Raw genomic sequence first — 25,956 nt, forward strand, 5'->3', positions numbered from 1 at the left:
AAACAGAAAAAATAAATCCGTCCTAAAAAAGGCGAATGCCTTGATTCAGTGTATTTTCCTAGAGGATATTTTCTTGAAAAAAAAAGTGAAAGTTGGAAAAGACAGAAATAAGAAGGAAAGTGATGAAGGAGACATAGCTTTTACTACCCCATCTTTTCTTCACCACAGCCCACTCCCCGAGCAGTCCAAGCCCAGTCCTGGGAGATGAGGTCCAATAACACCCTGCTGGGAAAGGTCTGTCATCCATTCCCAGCCCCATTTGGCCACTTTTCAAACCCGGGTTTGTTTGGTTTTTATTCGTATTTTTGATTTGGTTTGGATTCTTTTCGTAGTTTGTTTATTTTTCTTTTTGTTTCCTTGTTTATTGATTGGTTTAGTTTGTTTGGTTTGGTTTGGTTTGGTTTGGTTTGGTTTGGTTTGGTTTGGTTTTGGATTTGGTTTGGTTTTGTTTGTTTTTCCCCGACAAACTTTGTGCAGAGGGAGCACGCTACAGAGCTGGATCTCTTCAGAGATCCTGGGACAAGTTGGAATCAATTCACTGGCCACAAGAGGATGTGTGTGGGGGGGGTCTGGGTTCTCCCTGCAACGAGTTCTACAAGCCAGATCCATATCGGCCTCCTCGTGTCCTCTGCTAGGTCCCTCTTACCTTCAGGGGAGACTAAAGACCAACAGGTAGGGCACAGGTATCCTGCACAACCCAAACAACCACCTGCGAGAGTCCCGCTACGGAGGGAGCGGGGGTGGGCCGGGGAAGGCAGCAGAAACGCCCGGGCCCCCTGCACACCCCCAGCAACACAGTCCGAGCCTCCGCCCCGCACTTGACCCAGAGTTTGTGTGGGAAACAGGGTCCGACCGGGCGGATGCGCGAGAGTCTTTCCCAAAATTCAGGAGCTTTTTCCAATGAATGGTTCCCGGGACGCGTGGAGCAGCCCCGGGAAGAGATCCCTGTGGGCAGGAGCAACTTTGGCCGCAGCCTTCGCGTTCTGCGGGGATCAGAGCGAGCAAAGAGGGTCTGGGGTCAGAGAGGCCGGAGAGTGGAAATCCCACGGCCGCCCCCACCCAGCACCGCTCCCCACCACCGCGGCTCCCTCCCGGGCTCCCAGGGCTGTCTGTGCAAGCGACAGCTTTTCCTGCAATGGGTGGAGGTTTTCCGACGCTGGTACTCTTTTAGCCCACGCTTCATTTGCATTTTATTTGTGAAGAACCTCGTTGTCTGGGACGCGTGAGGATACGGAGGCCAGCACCGCACAGAGGCAGGGCAGGAAGAGCCAACCTTTTCCTTTTAGTAATGTAATCCTGTGGTAGAAGCTAACATCGTGCAGAGTGGAAACGTTTCACCTGGGAAAGCTTTTTACCAGAAATCACTCGTCACACATATCTATATTTCCATTTTAGCTCAGAGCACAAAAAGTCTCTTACTCTAAACCTGATGGAAATGAAATCTGATTAGACGGTACAGAAACGCCAAAGAGTCTGGTTTTGCTTGGTTTACAGAATCGAGTTTGGTTTATCCCCCGAGGTACTCGAGGGTAAAAGTCCCTCCGTGGATTTCACATCCCCTTGCAAATAAGACCCTGGCGACTGCGGGCACAGCGGCAGCTCGCCGCGCTCCTTGAACCATCTCGGTGCTCTCCCGGGACACAGCCCTGGAGAGCGCGCCTTGAACAGAGGCGCTGTCCCAAAAGCTCATTCAAATCACCAGGCGGGTTCGGGCACTTTGGCGCTGCTGGTCGCTAAATAAAACTCTCTTTAGCGGTTCAGCAGTGCTGCACATGGATTGCGGGTCGGTGTTGTGGGCCCCGCTGCTCCCCGCTGGAGCAGGCAGAGGTTCGGGGCAGCGGGGACATCCCTTGTCTGCTCCGGGCATCCCGGGGAGGAAGCGGGGGAGAGCGGGCAGAGAAAACGGCATCACTGGAGGGAAAGCAGCTCTCCCAGGAGTTCCCAGGAAGGCAGCTACAGGCGTCACTCAGCCACAGGGTTTTCTGCGGAGCTCGGCACCCTCAGAGGGTGCTCCGGCTCAGGAGGTGCAGTCGGGGCACGGGCAGGTGGGGCCATGCTGTGACCCGGGACAGAGCATCCCTTTTCGAAATTCTGTTTCCCTCTGAGGTCAATTCCGAGTCCTCTGCTAATTCGCCTTCCTCCAAACACTGTGCTTGATACCTGCAGAAAAATCTGGAGAGGGATGCTGAATAAACTTAGAAATATCCAGCTGTTTAGGAGGCTGGAATTGCTAAGGGGAAAGGGAAAGGGAAAGGGAAAGGGAAAGGGAAAGGGAAAGGGAAAGGGAAAGGGAAAGGGAAAGGGAAAGGGAAAGGGAAAAAAAAGACGAAAAAGAAAAAAGAAAAGAAAAGAAAAGAAAAGAAAAGAAAAGAAAAGAAAAGAAAAGAAAAGAAAAGAAAAGAAAAGAAAAGAAAAGAAAAGAAAAGAAAAGAAAAGAAAAGAAAAGAAAAGAAAAGAAAAGAAAAAAGAAAAGAAAAGAAAAGAAAAGAAAAGAAAAGAAAGTTTAAATTTTAGGTGGACATCTAAATTTTTATTTGTATCTGTTTGAATATGCCTTCATGTATCTCACTACATAGAAATTAAATCGTAAGCAGAGTTGAGAAACTCAGGACAGTTAAAGGAAGCATTAAGACATCCACCATAAAGTTACATTTATCTGGAATGGGAAGGGAAATGTAGGAATATTGCCTGGATCTAATTTGAGGCTGACAGCACTGCACACTGCGGGTCCGCTGGAGTCTGGAGCGTCTCTGTCCGATCGATGGTGAGCGCGGGGCACATTGGCAGGGGGCACAGACAGACTATTCCAAGATAATGCAGTGGAAAAGGAAAAAAAAAAATCGATCCAAATATATTGTTGAACAGTGGAGCCAGCACGCACCTATGAGATTTATCAAGTATTGATTTGCATGAATATTTTAGACTCGCGCCTACGAGAAAAGTTATGGGCCATCTTAAACCGGTGAGCAATGTACCATTTGCAAAGTAGCCATTTAACAAGGTGCTTTCCAGCGTATCGATCATCTTCATTTAAAGTGTAATTAATAATAACGTCTTAGTGCAGCTACACTAGGAATTTATTTCAAAAGGGCAGTTCAGACTCTATTTTGATTGTTGTTTGCTTCGCTTAAAAAAAAATCTTTTCACTGATTATTTTTATTAGCGTCCAATAAACACAAGTTGTCTTTGTGAGTAATCTGGCAAGGTTCTCCTTTGCCTCGCCTCTGGAGTGCCATCTAGCTAAGCTGTTGTAGCAACATTCATTAAATAAATGTCAACAGACAAGGATTTATGCTGCATAATAATATTACAGCTGTAGTATAACTGGATTTATTTTAAAGCTATTCTGAGGTTGCTTTGATCTATAAAGCAGCAACGTATGTCTCTATATGTCATAAACAGCCTTTGCAAAAGTACTGTGAGTTTTACAGTCCATCAACATTTTTCTTAGAGCTTTCTGTTTGCAGAAACAGCAAAAAGCGTGTGACTCTTACCCTTTTTATTTGTTTAATTAAAAAATACACATAAGGAAGAAAACTGTGAGGAATTTGCTGTCCTGATTTGAGGGATGGGTTTGGGTGCTCGGGTGTGGGAGTTTTACCTATTTTGAAATAGTCAATGCACATACCTCAGGGACTGCCTCTGGTGCGAGGTGTTTCTCTGCATCCAGCAGAAATTTCTTGCCATCAGATACAGGGTATAATTACAAAGTATAATTACAAAAGCTACGAGGTAAAGAAACCTGAGGTGTGTATGTTCCTACTTTCAACACATACTTTTAATAAGCCACTATAAATCGGTTTCTGCATGTACAGAATAAGGCATAAGTAAGCACTTTTTCTTAGATGACTTCACGTCTTGCACCTTTTAATATTTTACCATGATCATAAGTTACAAATACAGTGTATGAAAAAAAATCTGTTTATTGATATAATCAGCACATCTTTAAAAAACAAACATACTAATGTCAAAACACATTTTAAAAATCCGATTGATCATTTAGCCCTGCCAGTTCCTTAACTTCAAGGAAAGAATATTTAGTAAAATCAGAAGCATAATAATCTCATATGTTACTCCAAAGAAAAGGCATGTGGAGAGTGGCAGGCATGTTAAATTTCTCGTTGGATTACAATCTACTCTGATATGACTGTAGTGAGTCAGGATTTTACTCCAGTAGGTAACACTGGGAGATCTGGGGAGCTGGATATGACGGGAAAAACGGGTTAGCCGCTCTCTTCCAGGGGCAGCCAGGCTTTGAACGGCATCAAAATCAAGTGCTTGCACCCTGAGGAAGAAACATCGCCCCAAGTCACCTCCTCTGGCACGAAAGGCTGAAGTCCAGCCCAGCCGCTTTCCCCGCGGCCGGGCACCGACGTCCCCAACTTCGCCTCTTCCCCGTCCTTCCTACACAGCTCGGGGACCAGGCTTTAGAAGTTTTCATCTCAAAACCGGGTGTTTGACGGATATGCCAAGAAAACGGCTGGCGAATATGTCCGGAGATTTCAGGGTGAGATCAGCATCCGTTTAAAAAAAGAAAAAAAAAATTAAAAGAAAAAAAAAAAGAGAACTAAAAAAAAAAAAGAAAAAAAAAGAAAAAAAAGAGAGAGAAAAAAAAGGAGAGAACCACTTCAAAACCAAACAGCTTCCATAAACGGGGCTTACGTTGAAGCCAGTATCCCAGAAATTTAGTACTTTTCTCAGGAACCTATATATATGGATACATATATATGCAATTCTCAAGTGGTTTTGAGGCTTGCAACATCCTGACTTCAACTGTGCAGGCTGGTGCTCAGAGCCATATTTCAGGCCAAAGCAGAGGAAAGGGGGAAAAAAATAAAAAAAAATAAAAAAATAATAAACAATAAAGAAAAAAAAAAGGAAAAGAAAAAAAAAAAGGGGAAGAAAGTCCAAAATTGTTTCGAGGTTATAATCCACCCCTGACCCTTCTTCTAGGGTTTTATATCAAAGCTGAAGCTCCACCACGTCTTGTTGATCGATTTCATAACCAGAAAAAGATTGCTTCAGTTATAATGAAAAGCGTAGGAAAGAGTAAGAATGAAATCGCCCTTCCTCCACAGGAGACAGGTCCGCATGCACATTCCCCAGCAGATCCAGGACCTGGCCTTGCCTGCAGGGACACCGAGTGCTCCGAGCTGGTTGGTTCGATTGCAGCTGATTATGCCCTGGAACGTACGATCAAAGCTTGACTTTCCACCAAGGCCGAGTTTTACAAGGTCATTTCCCCCTCAAGATTTGAAAAAAGAAATTTAAACTTTTAGAAATAATGACAGTCCAGAAATTCATTTTAGGAGCGGGGGAAACAAAACAGTTATTAAAGAAAAACAATAACTTGGCATGCATAATACTTCATATAATATCATGTTACAGGTTCGCTTGCATAATCAGACATACAGCTCCCCAGTCTGTTCCCATCTGATTATTGTTCTTTCCTTCCTTTTTAATTGCCAGTGAATTATTAATCGATTACACAAACCGATCCCGTAAAAGACGGACAAGTGAGGTGCGCTTTCCCCAACCTCTTCAGGAGACTAAAAAAAGTGGCAAATCCACTTGTAAACTACAGTATGTAGAATTACATATATGTGTATATATATAAAACCGTGTATTTTAGCCGATAATTTGCCAGGGACATAAAACGAAAACAAAGAAACCAAATCCTCACAGCTCGGATTTCAGCAGGGCGAATTCTTTCCAACACTTTGCCTTCAAGTTGTTTCAAATCAAAACTTCTGCACCGAGAAGGACCGGGGGCACCAGCACATGCTTGGGTGTCGGTAGTGTGGAAATGAGAGTTACGGTGGGAGGGGGATATGTACGGGTTAAGTGGCTAAAACAAAGGGCCCTGGAGAAGCTGCTGGAGGCCGGGATCAGCAGGCTCCCCCGCTCTGCGCGGAAAGCTGCTGGGGCAGCGGGGAGGCTGAAAGGTTTCCCCGGCAGGAGCGCTGCCCGGAGGTCCCGGGGAAGGTCCCTTGGCCGCGGCGGGGCCCCGGGGCTCGGCCGCCCGTGGGGCGGGGGCGGCGCGGCCGGGAAGCGCCGGCTGCTCCGTACATTCGTGTCACGCTCGGCAGCTCCGCGGGTTGCAGGAGGAAGGGTCGGGGGAGTCTGTTCCCCCCCGGAAAACGCCGGTCTGCCTCAGCCCGGGGCCGGGGCGGCGGTGAGGGTTTTGCCGCTGCCGCGGGGCTGGATTTTCTTTGGATGCGCGGCGGTGGGAGCCCCGCCGACCTGATCCCTGTGCATGGCTGGGGTCTTTCAAGTCCTTTCGGCTCCCTCCGGGCTGCAGCACGACGCTCCGAGTTTACCCCAAGAGTAAGTTTATTGCACGTTAAAAAAAAAAAAAAAAGTCAAAAAGCAGAAAATCAAGAAACGTGTAAGTTGAAAATAAAAAGTCCGTGTAGGAACTGGGGGTGGAGCTGGAAGCCGAGGGAGGGGGCGAGGGGGCCGCTGTCCCGGCAGAGGTGGGCGCTCAGACGAGTCCTGTCATCTGCGACCGTAGGAAAGGGAGGGAGGCGGCGGGGAAGGTGCCCAGGGGATAGCTGACGCCGCTGGAGAAGCCCACCAAGGGGGGCGACATGTGCGGCAGGGTGAAGCCCAAGGCGCTCGCCGGCGAGTTCTCGTGGTACAAAATGGGGACCCGCACTATCCTTTGGGCGGCGTGGGAGAGGTTGGCCGCTTCCAGGTCTGCGGCCAGCTGCCGCTTCCACTTGTTGCGGCGGTTCTGGAACCAGATCTTCACCTGGGTCTCGGTGAGGTGCAGCGAGGCGGCCAGCCCGGCCCGCTCGGAGCTGCTCAGGTAGCGCTTCACGTCGAAGGTGGACTCCAGCTGGAACACCTGGCTGCGGCTGAACACCGTGCGCGTCTTCTTCTTGCGGCCGGCGGCGCGTTGCTCCGGCTCTCCCGGCTCCTCGCCGCGCTCCTCCTCCTCCTCGCGGCCGCCCGGCCCCGGCCGCCCGCCCGCCGGGGCTCTGGCCGCCGCCTGCCCGCCGCCGCCCGCCCGCTCCGCCGGCTCCTCGGGCAGCTCGGGAGAGTCCCGGTCGCTGGCTGCAAAGAGAGGCAGAGGGCTGCTGCAGGCGTGGAGGGAGCAGGGGCATCGCGATCCCGCGGGAGGGGAAACCAGCGAGGATAGGGGGAGAGCAAGGCCGGGCAGAGAGGGGCCCGGGGAAAGGCTCCTGCCGCTTCTCTTCTCTGCCCAAATATTTCTGAGTGCATAAGGCATGCTTATATGGAAACACAAGCCCTGTATTTTATATATATAAATATACTGATCTGTGGACATGCTCGTGGGTCTGCGTATGCGTGCACACGCATAAACGCACTGCTGTGCATGCACTAACACACACATGGGCTGTTTTCAAATCATAAAACGCACCCGTGTGTGTAAACACACACGTGGATATGCACAGAAGTACGTGTGTAATTTTTAAATATGTATGTACACACAGGAATACGCGTGACCTCTTTTTTATATACACACGTCTCTATTTACACACGCATGCACATGTACATACTTAAAAGTACATTTGTGAGTAAGTATATTGTGTCAGAAGGGTAAGCATAATAGTGCGTCCGTGTGTATATAGAGAGGGGAAAAAAAGGAATAATTCACAATATTCTGAGCTTCAAAAAGCTAATGGATTGGGACAACTATTCCACTATTCCATGGGGGGACATACCTCCATGGAGTCTCCAACACTGTGCATTACAATTACAATTTTAAAAGGGAAAAGATATTTCCTACTCTTTATAAAATAAAAAAAGAAAGAAAAAAAAAAGCGCAGTTGTTTCTGGAGTACTTTGCTGTCTCTGTATGTACTTCTGAGAGGAATGAAAAATATTAATAAGTCAATTAATGTAAAAAGAAACTATTTGGATTAGAAATCACGCTTATTGAGCAATCATGAGATTTCTGCAGGCTCGTATACGGTCACAGAGATACGCCGAGGCACAATGTTTTTTCTATCAGGAGATAGAAAATAACCACTAATGGCAGCCCATTCACTCTGTCATATGTTAATTCCTGCCCCAAACCCCGGCTTCTGCTCCAACACCCTCTCCACTGGGATCCCTGCAGCGAGAGGCCGCGCTGCGGGCGGAGGGCAGCGGGGCTGGCTCTGCGGGAAGGGGCGGCCGGGACCGAGCCCAGCTGCTTCCCCGGCTTCCCAAAGTCTCCACTGCGCTGCTGGGGGACGGTGCTCCCAGCCTTCCGGCTTGATGGGGAGTCAAAAAAAAAAAAAAAGAAAAAAAAAAAAAAGCCAGACCTGCCTCTTAAAAAAAATTAAAAATTTTTTAGAGAAAAGCTAGAAACAAAAAAAAAGATGGGGGAGGGAAAGAGAAAGGAAAAAAAAAATCCCCAAGCAAGCCAAGAATCCCTGTTTACACTTTGGGCGGCGGGGCGGAGGCTCCAGGTGCCTGACACATAGGGAGCATTTCCGGAGATTTGCCCCGAGCGGCCGAAAACGGGGAGGCAGGGCGGGGGCTGCGGGGGCACTCGGTGCATCCCCCTATCCCCCTCCGGCCTGCTCCGGGGGGCCGCGGCGGGACCCGGACCCCCCACCCCGGGGGGAGCAGGAACACCCCCAGCCCCGGCCCCGGCGGTGAAGGGTGGGGAAAGGCGACTTACTGTCGGGGCTGGCGCAGCCCAGGAAGGCGGCGTGTGCCCGGCGGTACCAGCCGACGGCGGCGTCGCGGAGGGGGCAGCCCGGGGCGCCGATGCGCAGCGGGGAGTGCGGCCCGCAGCGCGGACCCCCGCGCCCGCCGCCCGCCGCCCGCCGCGCCCCGCCGCCCGCCGTGCCCTCGCTGCCCAGCAGGTCCTCGATGAAGAAGGACGAGACGCGGGCGGAGGTGGAGCCGGCGTTTTCCGTGGCTTCGTCCGGCATCGTCGGAGAGAAGTGCGGGAGGGGGTCCCGGCTCCGCGGGCGGCTGGCTCCTCGGCTCCCCGCTGCCCCGCGGCCGCCTCTCGCCTCTGCCTAGCCCCGTGGATGCTCTCCTGGTATAAAAGCGTTTTTTTCCGGAGTAATCATTTCAGATCGCGGTTTGCCATCATTTCCTGCAAGCTAGGAGGGGAGGGGGGAGGGGGAGGAGGGGAAGGGAACGGGGAAGGAAAAAAAAAAAAAGGCAGCCCGACAACCCATCGGAGGCGCCAGATTCTGCGCGAAAACGCTAATAACGAAATAAAAATGTCATGCGAGTTAAACGGCGGGCAGGAGCGGGGGATCCTGCGGTGGGCGGAGCGCCGCGCCGATTGGGATCTGCGCGGGGAAAGCGGCGGGCGCCGGGCGCTGCCGGGGTGTGCGTGTGTCCGTGTGTGTGTGTCTGTGTGTCCGTGTGTCCGCGTGTGTGTCTGTGTGTCCCTGTGCGTGCGCGCCGCCCCGGGGCCGCCGTTCACGAGCTCCTTATTTAGGTCAATTAGGGAGCAAATCCCGGTGCGGGGGGGCGGCGGCGGCGGCTCCGGCACACGGGCCGCAGCCGGGGGGGGCTTGGCCGCTCCGCATCCCCAGCCTTCCATTGGCTGCAGCGGGCTCAGCGGGCAGCCCCGGCAGCCAATCGGCTCCGCGGACATCGCGCTTATATTAATATCATTAATATCATTAATAATAATAACCCCCGCCCACCCCCCGCCGAGCGCTTTCATGTGGCGGCGGCGGCGGTGCACGGAGGAGATGCGCCCTCCGCCGCCCGGAGAGCCGGCTCCGGCCCCGCGGGCCCTGCCGCCGCCGCCGCGGCTGTCGGCGGAGCGGTGAGGTTGTCCTGAGCCCGGAGCCCCCTGGCTGAGGCGTTTGAGTCGGTTTTGGGAGAGTGGCGGAGGGGTGACTGCTCCCGTGAGCAGGCAGTGGTGGGGACACGGTGCCTGCTAGGAAAGGGGAGAGGACTCTCCTCTAAGGGGTCTCCCGAGGTCCGTTCTGCTTACCTCGTATATGTATATATACCTATACAGATATATTTTATTGATGTCCATGCGGTGTCTGTGTAGTTTATTTAGAGAGGCACCCAGCCCGGCTCATCCGAGGCCGCCCGGGACTCCCTGTTCCCCGCGCCCCAGGCCGGGAGGCAGAGGCGATGCGCTGCCCCCTCCAGGAGCCGGCCCGTGTTTCCTGGCGTTACTTCTCTTCAGTACGACTTTTTAATCATTATCTTACTGTAATACCATTTCGTGGGAGCTCTAAAGTCGTGTCCCCCCCGCCCCCTTTTTGCCAGCTTCTGGAGACAGCCTTTGGACATGGACCCCGGCAAACCCACCAAAGTCCCCCTGGCTGCGGGGCGCCGAAACAGGAGGGTCACCCTCTGCCTTTTCCCTTGGGACCAGGCAAGCCAGATTAGTAGAGGGGCAACTCGGTCCAGAGCGCACGTCGGAGACCCGTGGAGGTTTGGGTGAGTACAGAGACGCCCCTGCGATGCGCATCTGCTGGCCAAGCCTCTCCTCCCCTGCTCTTCTCTGCCGGAGGATCCCTCCTTGTTCCCCTTTGCAGTATTCCTGGACGAGTACCCTTTTCCCAGGCCCCGCCTCCCCCTCCCGCCGTGGAACGGGGGCACCGCTCGCTGCCCAGCGGGAGTGTCCGGCGGGCCAGGGGCGCAGCCGGGAGCCGAGCCGGCCTCCCCGCCACGGAGCGCTCTCGCTCCTTTCCCGGAGTGACACTGGGGACCATTGTGGTCAGGGCCTATTTTTGAAAGAATACTTAAAAAAAAAAAGAAGATAAGGGAATAATTCCCCTTTCAACGGCTCCAGAAAAACGCATTTCCAGAGCTCTGAAATGAGCTCTGGAAAAGTGGGAATTCTTTCTTACTTGGGCAGATACCGAGGACAGTCTAGTGAACTGTAAGCCGGGAGAGAGAGCATTTTGTCACTTGTTGCACAGAAGTGACTTTAATAAAGATTACTTTTATGCTTGTTTTGCTTGTTCCTGCATAGGAAACACGGCCGATAGTTCTTATGCATCCATAAACCGTCAGCTCTATTTGACTGCCAGACTCAGAAAATGAGTACTTTCCGCAATAAAGAAAAAAATGTGGCCCGTGATTGCTTCTGTACATTACATTTGCAATCTGCATATCTATAAAAGATATGCTTGTGTCCCATACCCATATTTTATAAAGCGTTTATGCAGTGTGACCATGCAACCTATGTAATATTTTCTGCTTTCCGCTTATAAAGGCTTTAACAAAATCACCACGATTAAATTGTTCTTGCTCCACCCTCCCCAATATTTCTTTAGTATAACGTATAGCTGGTGTGCAATAATGCTGAACTGTGCTTCTGAGACTCGTGTATACTCAGATGTATGCCTGAAACACAAAATCAGGATGAGTATAATTCTATACCTGCAAATGCAACACTTGTACATGCATGTCCGTGCTTATTGGGATTTTTTTAAAGCTCGTAGCTATGTTCTCACACTTTTTTGCATTGCTGTAGTGACATTACTAACATTTCAGGCTTCATATCCTTACTGCTTAATATGATGATGAGAATAAAAAGGGTGTGTGTCTCCTGCAGACATCCAACAGGGTAGGAAGCAGAAAAAGCACTCAGTGACGGTATTTTCTTAATTTAACTTTAGAAAGGCGTCCTTGGCCGCTGCCCTTACACCTTTCGGAGTCCCCTACCCGGAGGTAGCGGGGCAGGAGGGGTCCCCCTGTGCCCAGGGCTTTGCCATCACCCCGCGCCGGGCAGGGGCCGTGCCGCTGCTCCCGGGCCGTCTCCGCCGGGACTCAGCGTGGCCACGGCGAAGTGAAACCTCTCCTTCCCCACCGCCTTCTCTTCTTTTCGGCTCAGTAAATCTTTATTTTTTGCAGGCGGGAGAATGGAGGGACTTTCCCCGGGCAGGTCCTGATGCCTCCGGTGGGTCAGGAGGGAGAAAGAACCACGTGTTTTCTACAGAGCTGGCTTTGAGACCGGGTTTAGAATAGAGGTTGGGGCCTCTTATTTTCTCCCACCCTTGGCTCACTTTCTTTCCCAGGTACGTGCTTTTCTCCGAGGCGTCGGAGACTTCCAGGTCCAGTGCAGGTCCGCGAGGTGCGGGGTGGCCGCAGGCTGTGGCCCCGACTCCAGTGGGGAGAACAGTTCGGCTGAACAGTCCTGGCTTCCAGTTCGTGCCCACCACTGGCCTGGGATGGCCGCATGGCGTGGGGTGCCCGTGGGGCATCCCCCCGCCACCATCTCCGACGGCTCCTGAGCTCGACAGCGGCGGCCACGCAGAGGGCAGAGAGCAGCGGGGATTTGGGGCCGGGCTCCGTGGGGAAGTAGCAGACGGAGGGCTATATTTGGGGCTGAAAACGCGTGTGTGAGTGTGACAAGAGCCTCCAGGGGGTCACGGTGCTGGCGGGCCGGCCGCTGCCGCCCCCCGCACGGAGCGGAGCGGCTTGCTGCAGTGTGAATGCAATTACCCTGCTGGGGCTTGATGCCTCCCCTCGCTCTCCCTTCGCTGCCTCGATGTGTCGTAAAATAGAAGCGAAATGAAAGGCAGGCTTTATCGCTCGCACCCCTAACCTCTGCTCCTCTTTGCTTTTAAGGGCAGCGGTTTTTGGAGCCCGGATCTTTGCGGGGCACCGTTGACCCCAGTGCTGTGGACAGAGGTGGCTTTGGGCAGGGGCATCATGCTCCCTTCTCCGTGTCAAAAAAAGCCGCGCTGAACAGATCGCTCAGTTCTTGACACCCTCCTGAGAGATCAGACGGCATCGCTGGGGGTAAGGGAATTCTTGGCCAATATCTGACTCTGGTTGATGTGTACACATATATAATATATGATACATATTTATGAGTCATAACTATACACTTTAAACCCACGTATATATACATACATATATGTGTGTGTGTGTACTTAAAAATGGTGCTTCAGCCATGTTCTGTTCAGATATTTACGTATAAAAATAAAACAAATAAAGGCTGTATTAGCATCTTCAGTAACTAGTCGTGAGCCACCAAAACGCAAAACCAGTTCCTAGAAAGCAGTGTTGCTTTCTTGTGTCCAAAACTCCTTCAGAGGAGCAGAGGGGGTGGGATGGTTGGGGTAGATACTTAGAAGCAATAATAAAACAAGAAAACAACAAAATAACAAACGAACAATCAACCCCCATAAAATAAAGATGAACCAGAAGGTGATTGCACCCCCCGTCCTAGACCTCTGTGTAACACCTTCCTCTCCTGCTCCTTTTTAGGAGAGGTGGGAGCCCGCTCACCTTCCTGGGAGCCACCCAAATTCTCCCTCTCGGATATCTTTCGTCCCTCTAGAGTTTGCCAGGTCTCTGTACAGGCTCTGCCACCTTCAAAAAGTGGCAGGTGGGGAGCAGGAGCCAGCGGTGGGTTATGTCCCCCTAAGGCTCGCAGGGACAAGCAGAGGGGACTTTTCAGAGGGGTGTCCCTGCTAGCCCTTATGCCTGGATGGAGGTCCCATGCACATCTCATGGGGATAATATTTTTTTTTGGGTGGCCTCTGTGGCGGGGAACATGAAAAGGACAAGGACATGGCAGTGTGAAACTTTTTCTTGCAGGTAGAAAACCCTAAAGCCCCTCAAATGTGAGTTAAATAGCACTTGAGTGCAGCAACACTTCGTGGATTCCTTCCTGAACCTGCAGTAAATTTTAACGGGTCCCTGAAGATGGGGAGAACAGAGCAAATTATTTTTCTTTCCAGTGTATTATCTTTATAAACCCAGTCCAGCTGAATTCTTCACCACCAGTGAGACTGGAAGAGAACTTTTCCCCTCTCAAGGGCGCTGCACAACCCAGGCTGCATCCCATGAATGTGTTCATTATTCACAGACAGTCACTAAGTGCTTTGGATGGAAACTTCCAGCCTGTGGCATGTCCTGACTGCCCGTGATGTCTGTTTATTGCTCGTTAGAGATGCCATACAACTCGCAGCATGAATAGCATCGCTTAAGAGCTGGCTTCTTGCTAAGTGAGGGCTATTTTAACCCATGATAAATTATCGAACCGGAGAATGTCCTTAGGTACCTAAATATATTAACTAAGAAAACAGTTCGAGAATCATTTCGGGGAATATCTATTCCCTTGTGTTAAAATCCCAGGACCCTTTCAGAAATATTTAATTGTTTGACTGGAGATGGGGAGAGAGGGAGAAAATAAATCATCATCAAATTATATGAGAGCTTAAAAAAAAAAAAAAAATTAGTCCCTGCAGAAAATGAGATAACAATTATAATACAATGCTGTTTTAAAGTGACTTTTCCAGAAACGTCTTTGGCATTGATTTCCCTATACAATTTTAACTTTTTTTTTCTTCTTTCTTTTTTAAATGTACAGTGAGAGAATGCATGGTTTTATTGGTACTGGTTAGGGTCAGCCACAGGAGAATTATGGAGGTCATGTGAAATAGGTGCCAATAAAGCTTTTATTATTGTTATACAGACAAAAGAGCATTATGGAAAGAGATCCTTACCAGACCTAACCATGGATATTTTGTTCTGTTAACAATCACACTGAAAATACAGAGACACTGTAAAAAAGAAAAAGCCCTGACTTTTCAAAGCTTTTCAGAACATTAACCTATTATCAAGTAAGATTGTTGGAGCTATTTCACCCCAGAAAATTAAGGTGTCCTGAAATGAAGCAGTGCACATAACTCATTATTTTATATAAATCAGAAGAGCTAAGGAGCTAAAACCAAAAACCTTGAACTGTCACAAGAGAATATCACTTTCAATTTTGAAATAACATTTAACATTTGATTTTTGTGTAATGCAACATAAAAAAAAATTTTTAATAACAAGGTATTCTTTAGTTTGTTTGTATGTATCCACTGTTTGAATCTGAAGATTTTCTGCCAAAACTTGAAGTTGAGGATTCTGAAGTAAAAATTAAAATGGTGTTCCCCTTCCTTTATTCAGTCTTAAATTATTTTAGCAGAGCACTAAACTTTGTCAAGGACTGTAGTGAACCTCCACATGTGTTGATAGATTGGATTCTCAGATCAAACTTCAAAAACTGTTGGAACTTAGTGAATTTCGTAAAAACTCATACCTTCTTAAATCTGATTGACTCAGGAGTTTTAGATTAATTCCAGGACAGAGCCAATTTCAATCAAAGAAAGTATTAAGAACTTACAGCACAAAACATCCTTTGTACTTTTACAGTTGTGTAAAAGGAAAATGGATTCACGGATCAAAGTTAGCCCCCAAATATTATTAACACTGGAGTAAAAATCACACAAACTTTTACTTTGATAGTAAAATATTTCAAACAATGTATATACTATGGGGATAGTCTAATGTTCAAGAAAACTTGTGAAAATTACATTAAACTATATGATATTAAAAAAATCACATATAGTAATGATTTATATTAATAAGAAGCAAGTGTGCTCTGTATAGATAGAAAACAGAAAGCATCTCCTTTCCACTGACTTTTGAGTCGTTCATCATAAAGGAGGACAACTATTCAACCTTTAAAACTCTCATTAGATGAAGGGAAGTGTTTTCCCTTGTCATGTGAAAATTATGCTTCTCTAAATCATACTTGAGTAAAGCATACATATTCTGCCTCCAAACAAAAACTCTTCCACCAGTGATACATATGCAAATGTGAAGCCATAAGTTTTTGAGTAAGTCCAGAAATAATCTTTATAGAAATCCATGAATAGTTAGAGTTTGTGTGAGTCATTAAAATCTGGGGATGAATGTAGTTTTCAAATGGTTCTGCAATAGATTATAAATGGTTTTGCAGTGCTCCAGCATGTGTGGAGATACATATCTGGAGATATATACAGTTACATACATATGAATATGTTTATTATAGTATACAAAATTGCATTTTCATACAGCATGAAAATAGTGTTGAAATGCTCTTAGAAAGACTTGAACCCAGTCAAAAATAATATTGTAATGAACTCAAATCCTAATGTAAAACCACGGAAACCCCAAATGCATTCACTTTCTTGTTCTGAATTATTTTGTTATCAATTCTGATTAGTCCTAGAAAACCCTGAAGCAGTAGGAAGGCTGGGTCAAGCACTGAGTGAACTCAGTGGTAAAGCTCTGTTTGCTTTCTCTCCTGGAGCAGCACTGGGAAGTGCTATCTTCCCCAGGATCTCAGTGGGGCTCGGCAGGAAACTCAACCATATCTGCTCCTTCTCATAAGATTCCCCTTTGACTTCCCAAGCTCCTTCAGTTGTGGTAGGATGGCCGAGCCAGTTCCCACAGTAATTCATTATGAAACCTGAGCACCTCAGCTCACATTCTGCCCTTGCCAGGACATGAGAAGTCAACCCAGAAATTTGCACAAGCCTCTGGCTATGAATAATAAAATCTACACTGCAGTTAACTGAAATTGGAGCAATAAGTGGCCTTGCTGCAGGAAAATTTCCATATTAGGCTTTGTAAATGCATGTCTTGCCCAGAGGAAGCTGAAGTTCTATTTAAATGAAGACAGTACTGGAAAAGAGAGTGAGGAGAGCTGAAGGTGCAGCTTAGCTGTCTGCCATACTAAGTGGGAAGAGGTGCCAATGCTCCTTTTATGTCCTTCTCTCATGCAAAACTCTCCCCCCACATCTGCTGGAGGGGACTAATCAAACTAAGTGGAGACTTCTATGTTTGACCTTTCCATCCTGTGCTCCTCTTAAATATAGAGCATATCTAGACAACATTTTCCACATGTTCTGTCTGGGGAAGATTTCTTGGTGCTCCATGACAACACATACCACGGTGCAGAGGCGTGAAGGGCAGCTCTGCAGAGAAGATGCAGTCAGCTGAATTTTGTGAGGGGAAGAGCTCAGCTGGAGCTCTTTAGCCAGCACTCTGTGATGGTGTGGTCTCTCCAGCTCACAGATGACTTGGTCTTGTCCTGCTCAAATGCTCCATATGACTTGGCTTTCTTGTCTGAGTGTGCATAGGCAAGTTATAAAGGATCACGGCACAAGTTTGGGCACATGTTTGTTCACAGTCTTTGCTGTAAGTTTACTCCCTGGAGGTTTTTGGCCTATCAGTCCCCTGTGTCAGGGCATTTAGAAGAGGAAAAAGTCCATAGACTGCTCCTGGTGGATATCACACCCTCCTGTTTTGGCAGGCCAAGCCATGTCACACCACTTGCACTTAGGACTAAGGATGGAGCCAGCAGGGGTGCAGCCTGAAGCCCCCAAACCCCTGTGGTACATCTGGCAAGGGACCCCAGTGTCCTTAGTGGGAAGAAGAGGTGCCCTTCCTTCATGGTGTGCAGTTGTGGCAGTTTGTGTGGGTGATAAGTGACCCTTTGCAAAGGAGAGTACTCCTTGCCTACACTTCCTCATCTCCCCTGCCAGCATCCTTGCAAAAGTCTGGCAAACCCCAGCCCTTTAGCAGTATTTATAGCTATATCTCTATCTGATGAGCCACTCTAAAGTAGGTTAACTCAAAACATACCACTTTGCTGCTTGGAAATACAGATGTGAAGGGATATCTGGTTTTAATATACAGATCACCTTATGGTGTGGCAGGTTTCAGTTTCCACAATAGAGAGTGCATTTGTGCTAGGAGTGATTTAAGCCATTTGGGACCTTCAAAAGCAGAAACCCTTCATGAACCTTATTGGAAATGACTACACTTGGTGAAAAAAAAAGGAAGAGAAACTAGAGGGGTGATCCAAGATCACACACATCTAAAGAGTGGAAAGGAAACCTTTTCAAATGTTGCTTTCTCGCAGAAAATGCCTAAGATAAGTGTTTGAGGGGTATCTCCATTCCTCTGTTGAGCTGCGAATTCCTGTTAATGCTAATGGAACTATAATTTCATTGCACAAAACCACCAGATTTAATAAAGAATATTCAGTTTATTAAATATTAGCACTATCAATCATTATACTTTCTACTGCCTTTTCCATTTTGCATTTCCCCTTTTGCTGAGGGAAGCAATGAGGAGGACAACAGAGCAGGTTTTTCCTTCCAGATACACCTGGTGGATTTGAGCTCTGATATTTCTCTTTCCCTTAATACATGGAAATCCCCTAGGAAGAGCAAAATATCAGCTTAAAGATCATCTGTACAGATTGGAAAGAAGGATTTTGCCCTTGGGTCCAAAAGCTGGAATGTTTTTTGCAGATCACAGACTCCATAAAACATATGTACTTAATAAATAAGCAAACAAGCTTGTGCTTAAGTGAGGCTTCCATGCAGTAAAGGAGAACAACATTTGACAAGTTGGGGTTGAAGGGTTGACATTTACATCCCTTGTATCCCAGAGCCACTTTTTTCAAATATCCACTTTTCAGGTTCACAGTGATTGTGCTTTGGAGGTGCACAAGAGGAACTTTTCAGAAGCTTATACCAGGTGATCTAAAATGCTGCTTTTTCACAGGTCTGAGTGACCCCATGCAGAAAGTGCATGGAATAAGTCTACCTTGCCAAAGGAGGAACCAAATGAGCTGAGAAGCCTTTCCCTCATCCCCATCCACCTCCTCACTGCCTGCACAGGTCAGCAGGGAAAAAAGCAGAGGGGAAGCAGCTGGAACAACGCCAGCACTTGGGGCTTTTGGCAGCCCTCTGCAGCAGGAGCTTGGGGTCTTTTTGCATTTGTCTTCTGCGGAGCTGTCAGCAGGTAAAGCACTCTGCTGTGTTTCTCAGAGCTGCTGAAACATGATGTGCTCTGTCTCCACCTTTGGCAGAGCTTGCCTGACCCTGCATTGCTCCTTGCTTAGGGTGAGGCAGATCCAATCCCCTCGGCAGCCCTGACGGGTCACCCAGGCTTGGTCAGGCCCGAGGAGCTGTCCTCTTACATTTAGCAAGAGGAAAAAAAGCCACCAGCTGCTTGCAATTGCTAAGACACTAAGCACTGATTTTGCTTTCACAACTGAACGTTTGACAGTCACGATAGCCAGACTTAGCAAGATCTTATCAGTACCTTTGGCTGCCAGGCCAAAGGCCTGAGCACCAAGTCTCCACAGGGCTGGCTGGGATGGAGGATGCCTGTGTTAAACGAGGTGGCTCTCCACAGCAGCAAGGATATCATCCCAGTGCCTCGTGGTCCCCACTCGGGGCAGGAGCCAGACAGAAGTCAGGTGTCAAGCCTGATAGATCATCTTGACTTTTACTGTGCAGAGAGGCAAGAGGGACTGTAGAGGGTCTGTAGAGGGTCATCTGTTTCACCTCTTTGTGCATCCATACTTGGCAGGGATTATGGCTCCTGCAAGTGCTGCCAAAATCACTGTACAAGGCATTGACATTGAACCAAACACCTAACTTCTAGCTTTCCTCTTCCTTCACTTGTGCCTCTCGGTGTGAAGAACAGTAGAAGTAGACCAAGGACCTCACTCATCACTCCATCTTTAGCTTATCCTTAAAAATGTATGCACATAGCCTCAAACTATGTCAGCACGAAGATGCATAGCAGCCACCCCCTTTCATAAAAGGCAAGTTCTGTGTAATTTTGACTAAATTATTACACAGTACAGTGAAATCAAAGTAATGTTCAGTTGACAGTAAAAACCACAGTAGATTATATATGCATAGATTTGTTGTTATTTTAGTCCACAGGCATAAAAATCAATGATTCATCTGGAACTCTTAATTTCTACCATAATATAAATTGTTTTATTAAGTGCAACAACTATACTATTCCAAGTTACCTACATTTAGTTATGGGTTCAATTCAGAAAAAAAATGGTATGACAGTAAAATATTTCCTTGGACTTTGTTTTATATTAATGCAAGAAGTCTTGTGGGCACCCATCTCTGAGATCAACAGAGAATTAAAAAGAGACAATGACTCAGAGTCAAAAAGAGCAAGCATCTTTTTGCCTGATTGCTGGGTTGTTCCCCTCTATCTTGTGCTGAAATTTCAAGTGTTTCTACACACAGACTTTCCCTTTTCATATACATACAAATTCCAGTTTAAAAACAAAACAAAATAAAACAAAAACCACAAATCCACTGAGATCTGACTCAAAGAGATATTTTAGCCTTATGAGGTATAAATTAAAGTGTAGGTTGTCCTTGAGAAATATGAGTCTGAAGAATCTGAACTACTTTTTCCCATAAGGACCAAATCTAATGATGGATGGGAAGGATTAATGAGGATTTTAGCAGCACTTGTATCTTGCTGATTCTAAGTAACACATAGTATTTAGAGAGCTTTGGGAACCTTTCTGACACCTAACAAGTACTTCTAGATCCTTCAGTTTAAATTTAAATTCAGATTAATGTTCCAGATTAGTTCGCTACTAGCAATTTTGCAAACACTAACAAATTCCAATTATTGTATCTGTACCTAATCAGATATTAACCAGGATATGTAGATGCAGATTATTTAAAATTACACCACAATCAGCATGATTAGGAAAAGAGTCATAAAAATCTTAAGGTTGCCTTTCACAGAGTCTGAATCTGGGGAAATGTTTGACTGATATGTAAGTTTATGTGGTTTGCATTTAGCAAGAATAGTTTGTATCTGAATGAAATCTGAGGAAATAAATTATAAAATTATGCCTTTCCTTGAGCTGAAATCCTCTGCATCTGACCTATATCAAGGCAGTGATTTTGACCATAGGCCACATGTTCTTTGTCTTGGACTTGTTTCTATTCTGCAGTCTTATCTGATGTTTCTGCCATGTGCACATTTAGCCAACCTTCCTTGGTATGAAACACTACACTTGCCAGGCAATGCATGGGAAAGAATTTTTGCTAGTGGGAATCAGCATTTTGCACTTTTTCCTTGTGTAAATTAAGTCAATAAGAAAAGTGTCTGGTCATTCTGCACTAATTTTAAAAGCATATAAAATACTTCCCACTGCTTTAGTTTCTTCTTCTAATCTTCTTTCAAAATGTGTGCCTGTATTTACTTGGAGCTGCAATTAATGTAAACATAGGTGAAAATAAGATGATGCAGAGGAACATCTTTGCTAATCCTTGACTGGACACATGACGTGTAGATACCTTTTAATTGCTTGAACACCAGGGCAGGGTTTGGTGTAACTGAGGACCAAATGGACCTTTTCACAGTGGACCTCGAGGCTACATCCCTCCCCTGACCAAGCACAGACCTCTGCAAAGTGCTCCCTACACAGCCTGACAGGTGTGTTTTCCTCATTTCTCACTAAAAGTTTATTCAAAGTGAAGCACAGGTGAGATCTGTGGTGTAAAACAGCTCCAAAAGGGTTCTGGTGCTGCAGAACCCCTTGGGATGCTCCAGGTGTTGTGAGAGCACAGTGCAGGTAACCCATCTCAGACAAAAGGCACTGCTGAGGTCCAGGTGGATTAAGATTTCCTTCTACAGTTCTGTATTGCACAATCCAAATGTACACTAAAGTTAGATCTGTACTTCTGCCAAGTTGCAATTTATAAATAAAAGGCTTCAGAGCAAGCCAATTTTCCTACTTAGTTTTAATAGCTAATACCCTGAAAACCTCAAGGCTAATTAAACTGTTCATTGTCCTGCTGCATTTAATTATTCAGATATTGATCTAACATCTTAATGCACAAGACAAAATAGTGACACATTTTATATTTGGAAATGGAAAAAATAGGAAGCAGACCTGCTTTGAAAATCATTTAGCAGTTAAAAACAGCTCAAAGATTATTTCCAAGTGTTGATTTTTCTTCATGAACCACATAGATTTTTTTTGTCTACATTTAAAAAAAAACGAAGAAAGAAGAAAAAGAAGTTTAAAAAGGTAGAAAAACCCATAACAACAAGAATCCCAAATAAACAAGCAAAACCCTACAGAATTTCCAATAAAGTCTGCCTCAAATTTCACATCTAGCTGAAAAAATACCCTGCACAGTAAATTACCAAATCCACGTCACTCTATAAAGATGGAGACAAGTCATTTGTAAAATCAGAACAGCACAGGGCAATCCTCTGTTCAATTCTGACCCTACCTAAGACAGCCTCTGACCTTGGACTAATAAATATTTAGCTTGCCTTGCTCCTCCACTGCCTGAAAACTGAGCCTCATACATTTCCCTCTTTTGCTGTTGTCTTAATTTAGGTCCCCATCTTTCTGATATGAGACTTGCTCTTGCTGGGTACTTAGCCTTGGGACTGAAATAGAACCCCACACAATACAGAAATAGCTGCTCTATAAAGACAACCTTTTCAAGGTTCTTTTTTTAGAAAGAATGAGTTTGTGCTCCTCCTTAGTTTTTGCTTGTTTATTTGTTTTGGTTTGGGTTTGGTTTTTTTTTTTTTTGGTCCCCCATTTTAATGTCTTGGAAATATCATCTCATTCCTAGGAAGCTTTCTCATGACTTTTTTGGAAAAGCTATTTTCTCCTTCCCAACCACAATATGTGAAGCTTTTCGAGAATGAGAAACACAGATGTTCTGGGTCCACCAATGTCACTTCCACTTTTATTGTAACATAAAACAGAAAAAGAGAACCTGGGTTATTTATAGTGGAAATAATCTATAATTTAGCCATTTACAGGTGACCTAGACACCCTCATTCACAGAAACTTATGAATGCAGCACACAGTCTGTTTCATCCACAGGACATTCTTAGCAGAGGCACTGTGCCCTGATAGTGCCTAATAACCTCCACTGACTGTGGGGACAGCTCATGCTGACATGTCCAGAACATCCTTAGGTTGTTTAAAGGCAGTTTCTTAGTGTGTTTTGATATGCCCAAAGTCATCCAAGATATTTACATAGGACTTCAATTATGACCCAGGACTTTTGGGAGACTCTCATGGTGCTGGAGCAGGACCATTTAATGGCTTGAATGATACCAAACACATCACTCTGATTCCCACCTGCAAAGACCATGAGACAAATGGCATTATTAATGTCAAGATTTGTGGTTTTCTTGTGTTGTATATTTTTTCCCCCAGAGGACACACTGAAAAAGCAAAGTGATTTGCCAAACCATAGGTAATAATTCCCACTGGATTTGATTTGGCCTGCGGGATCTAAGCTCTGTGGTCAGAAGATCCCTTGGAGGAGAGCTAAGAAAAAGACAAGAGCTAACAAAAAGAGCAATTCAGTTGCATTAGCTGTCCCTCCAGTGACACTTAGGCTGCCTTCAACTTGCTTCTGGAGCACAAGTAAAAAAGATAATGAAATTAGTAGAAGAAAATGGGGTGCTCTTGACACCTCTGAAACGGAGATTTCACTGCAAGAGTAATGCAGGTTCTGACCCAGGTCTGGGGACCTCTTCATGAGAGGCAGCACAGACCAGAAGCTTTGATGGGAGGGGCAGAGCCGAAGGGCTACAGTGAGGGAGCTCAGGAGAGAGCAACAGGCTGCAGGAAAGGCTTCCTGTGCCTTCATCCATGCCAAGGCTGTGCTTCCACTCAAGACTTTGAACTTGCAAGCTGTTAAGGTCCCACGGCTGGTCATTAGGCAGTTCTGGAATCATATTTTTGTTGGAAAGAAGTAAATTTAAATTTTTTTAAAGCACAGTATTTCAGTACAATGGCTCAGCAGGGGATTGACTTAAAGCTTGACAAATGGGAGACATTGTTTTATGCAGAAATGCAGCGTGCTCTGCCTTGCACCAGCAGGAAATATGGATTTTCTCTTTATTTGATCTCACATCAGGTAAAATATCCATCCAGAAATAGCATATGGCATCTGGTCATTATTGCACAATTCACTGGCTGGTAACTCCCATGCTGCATCTCCAACTCAGAGTAACTGACATCAGATATTACAGTTGGGATTAATCCATGCTTTATGAAGTGTTCCAAAAATTCGGAGCTAATTACTAGGCTTGAGATTCCCAGATTGGTATATGGTGTTTAAAAATGTTGTGCAATTGAAGGGAAAGCATAAATTTTGCAAGAGCTGTATTTCGCCAGAAAACTTGCTTTCCCCTCTGATTATTTATTGCTAATTGCAGGGAAGTGTCTTACATGTGTCAGTGAATTTCTTTTTGAATCTGCTAGTCCAGATCCTGGTGCCCTTTAAAAAATTACCTTTAAAAACCTTCAGAAAAAAGTCTGGTTTCCAGTCTGGCAAAGACAGTAGAATTGACTGTAATAAACTATAGCAGATCACTTTGCAGTCACATTAAAATCAAGTTTAATAACATTAAAGTTTGTACGTGATGGGAAATTCCCCTTTAAATTCCTTCACCATCTGTTGCTTAGAAATCAGCCATGAGTATTTCCCTTCCATTTCTCCTTTTCTCAGAATGGTTAATGCACAAACACAAGTTTTTAAAGGCTGTACTCAGGGTGGGTGCTGGAAGGGGAGCAGAAGGACCTTGGCTGTGCTGGAGTGAGAGAGTGGCATCTGCTGATAGATATCAGGGACTGAAATTTCACTCACCAGAAACTGTTTCATCACAGAGAAATTATTCAAGAACTAAGTTGGTTGTTAAGCCTTTTCTCAATGATTCTCCCCCGCTCAGATTTTGGAATTATTGCTGGAATAACCTGCTGGAGAGTTAAACAAATTTAGGTGAACCATTTATTGGTTTTTTTTGTTTGTTTGTTTGTTTTACGGTATATCTCTTTACTGCAGCTGTCCGAGCCTTTCCTTCTGCCATCTAAACAGCACCATCTTCAGGCACATTTAAAACCTATCCATGACCCAGCGGTGATCTACATGTTCCTGTACTGGGAATGCTCTTTTCCTGGTGCTGAAATTGCACATCTCCTCCTCCTGGCTTTTCCCTAGGCATTGTCTTTAAATCTTGACACTTGTCAAAATTACTCTATCACCCCGAGATGCGTCTTCCAAACCCCTTCCAGGTGCACCCATTTTGTCTTGTATGATTGAACCTTTTCTCAGCTGGACACTTAAATTTTCTTTAAAGAGTTTCACCATTATATCTGTTTCATACTGATTATTTCTATCATTCACTGTGATTTTTTTCCCTGACCTCCCCCGTGGAAAAAACAAATATATTTTTATTGGTTTTGTTCCAATGATGCATTTCCACTTTCTGTTTTCACCCTTGAAAGAAACAAAGTGATTCTTAGATCAACTGTATTTTGTTATGTCCTTGTCTTGAACATATTTTTAACACAAGTAAAATCCAGTTAAGTCAAAAGAAATACATAAGTTATTAGGCTGTAGCAATTATGTTTGTTTAATATATAAACAAAACAAGCTTCAGCTTGGTGAGTATTAAAACCACAGGAGCATGCAACAAGAGATACGCAGTACACTTATAATGCCATCATAACCACCTACTGTTATTTACCCCAACAAAATGTCATTTGCATGGTTTGTTTATTCCTCGATTTTTTTTTTATAGTCCAAAGGTAAACAAACAGAAAAAAATCGACACAGCAGGTCTGTGTTCAGTCACTGTGCAGTTTTCTGGAGCTGTTGGAAGAGGAAGCAGAGACAGGCAGAGCCTTCATCCCACCACCCACCCATGGTCTCTGCGCAAGGCAGAGTGTAAAACGACTTAATGTAGTTCTTTATGGCAAGGTTTGGCCTCTAAGAAACGCAGTAAGTGCTTCTGCCCTTCGCTTGACAGCTAGTAAATGACGGGAGATGCAGTCCCTCCTTCCTGCCCTCTCCTTGCAAAGAGAAGGACAGTGCTTAACTTCAAGGAGGGTGTTCACATCCAGCATTGTCTCCAGCGATTTCCCCCCGAATCCGTGGGATCTCTCCAACTGTGGCTGCTGCGTCTTGCAGCTGATAGAGAAAGCACGAGTTATCCTGCCTTTGCTTCACTAGATAGACCAACAACGTGGTGACACTTGAGGTTTTCGTTAGTCTTTATTTGGGAAAGAAAAATTCCGCAGTACTAAACCCGCTGGATTTGCCAATTTTCAGTTTTACCGCGAGAGATAATTCTGTCAATGTTTCACGAGGTTATTACGGCTGGCGTCTGCAGGAAATGCTGCAGCAGGCAGCGCTCGCCGCGTTCCAGCCGTGTTCCCAAAGGAAAGGAGAGCGCAGATGCGCCGGGGCCTGTCCCGGTGTCCCCGTGTCCCGGTGTCCCCGTGTCCCGGTGTTCCGGACGGGGCCCCGGGTGGGTGGTGTGTGATCCGGACGTGCAGCTCTTCAGACCCTGCATTTCTCTCGGGAAGCAGCGGTTATTGCTCGGCCCTGCTCGGCC

At 46.2% G+C, this 25,956-nt stretch overlaps 1 protein-coding gene across 1 annotated transcript; it reads right to left on the reverse strand.

Annotated features, from left to right (window-relative positions):
• Nucleotides 1-6,353: 6,353 nt before the first annotated feature.
• On the reverse strand, nucleotides 6,354-8,967 carry LOC135300106 (homeobox protein HMX1). Its single transcript, XM_064419353.1, has 2 exons — nucleotides 8,639-8,967; nucleotides 6,354-7,059 (listed from the first exon to the last, which is right to left on the reverse strand). Exons 1-2 carry the CDS (start codon nucleotides 8,892-8,894, stop codon nucleotides 6,485-6,487), a joined length of 831 nt encoding a protein of 276 aa, XP_064275423.1. The 5' UTR covers nucleotides 8,895-8,967; the 3' UTR covers nucleotides 6,354-6,484.
• Between the last annotated feature and the right edge of the window lie 16,989 nt (nucleotides 8,968-25,956).

Source organism: Passer domesticus, chromosome 4 (genome assembly GCF_036417665.1).
Source record: "Passer domesticus isolate bPasDom1 chromosome 4, bPasDom1.hap1, whole genome shotgun sequence".
Classification (NCBI taxonomy): domain Eukaryota; kingdom Metazoa; phylum Chordata; class Aves; order Passeriformes; family Passeridae; genus Passer; species Passer domesticus.

What these genes read in the sequence shown, in the direction of transcription:
- LOC135300106 (XM_064419353.1), bottom strand. Translation starts at nt 8,894, where the DNA reads ATGCCGGACGAAGCCACGGAAAACGCCGGCTCCACCTCCGCCCGCGTC. An exon ending in GGGCTGCGCCAGCCCCGACA is followed by an intron (nt 7,060 to 8,638) that starts GTAAGTCGCCTT and finishes CTCTCTTTGCAG; the next exon opens with CCAGCGACCGGGACTCTCCC.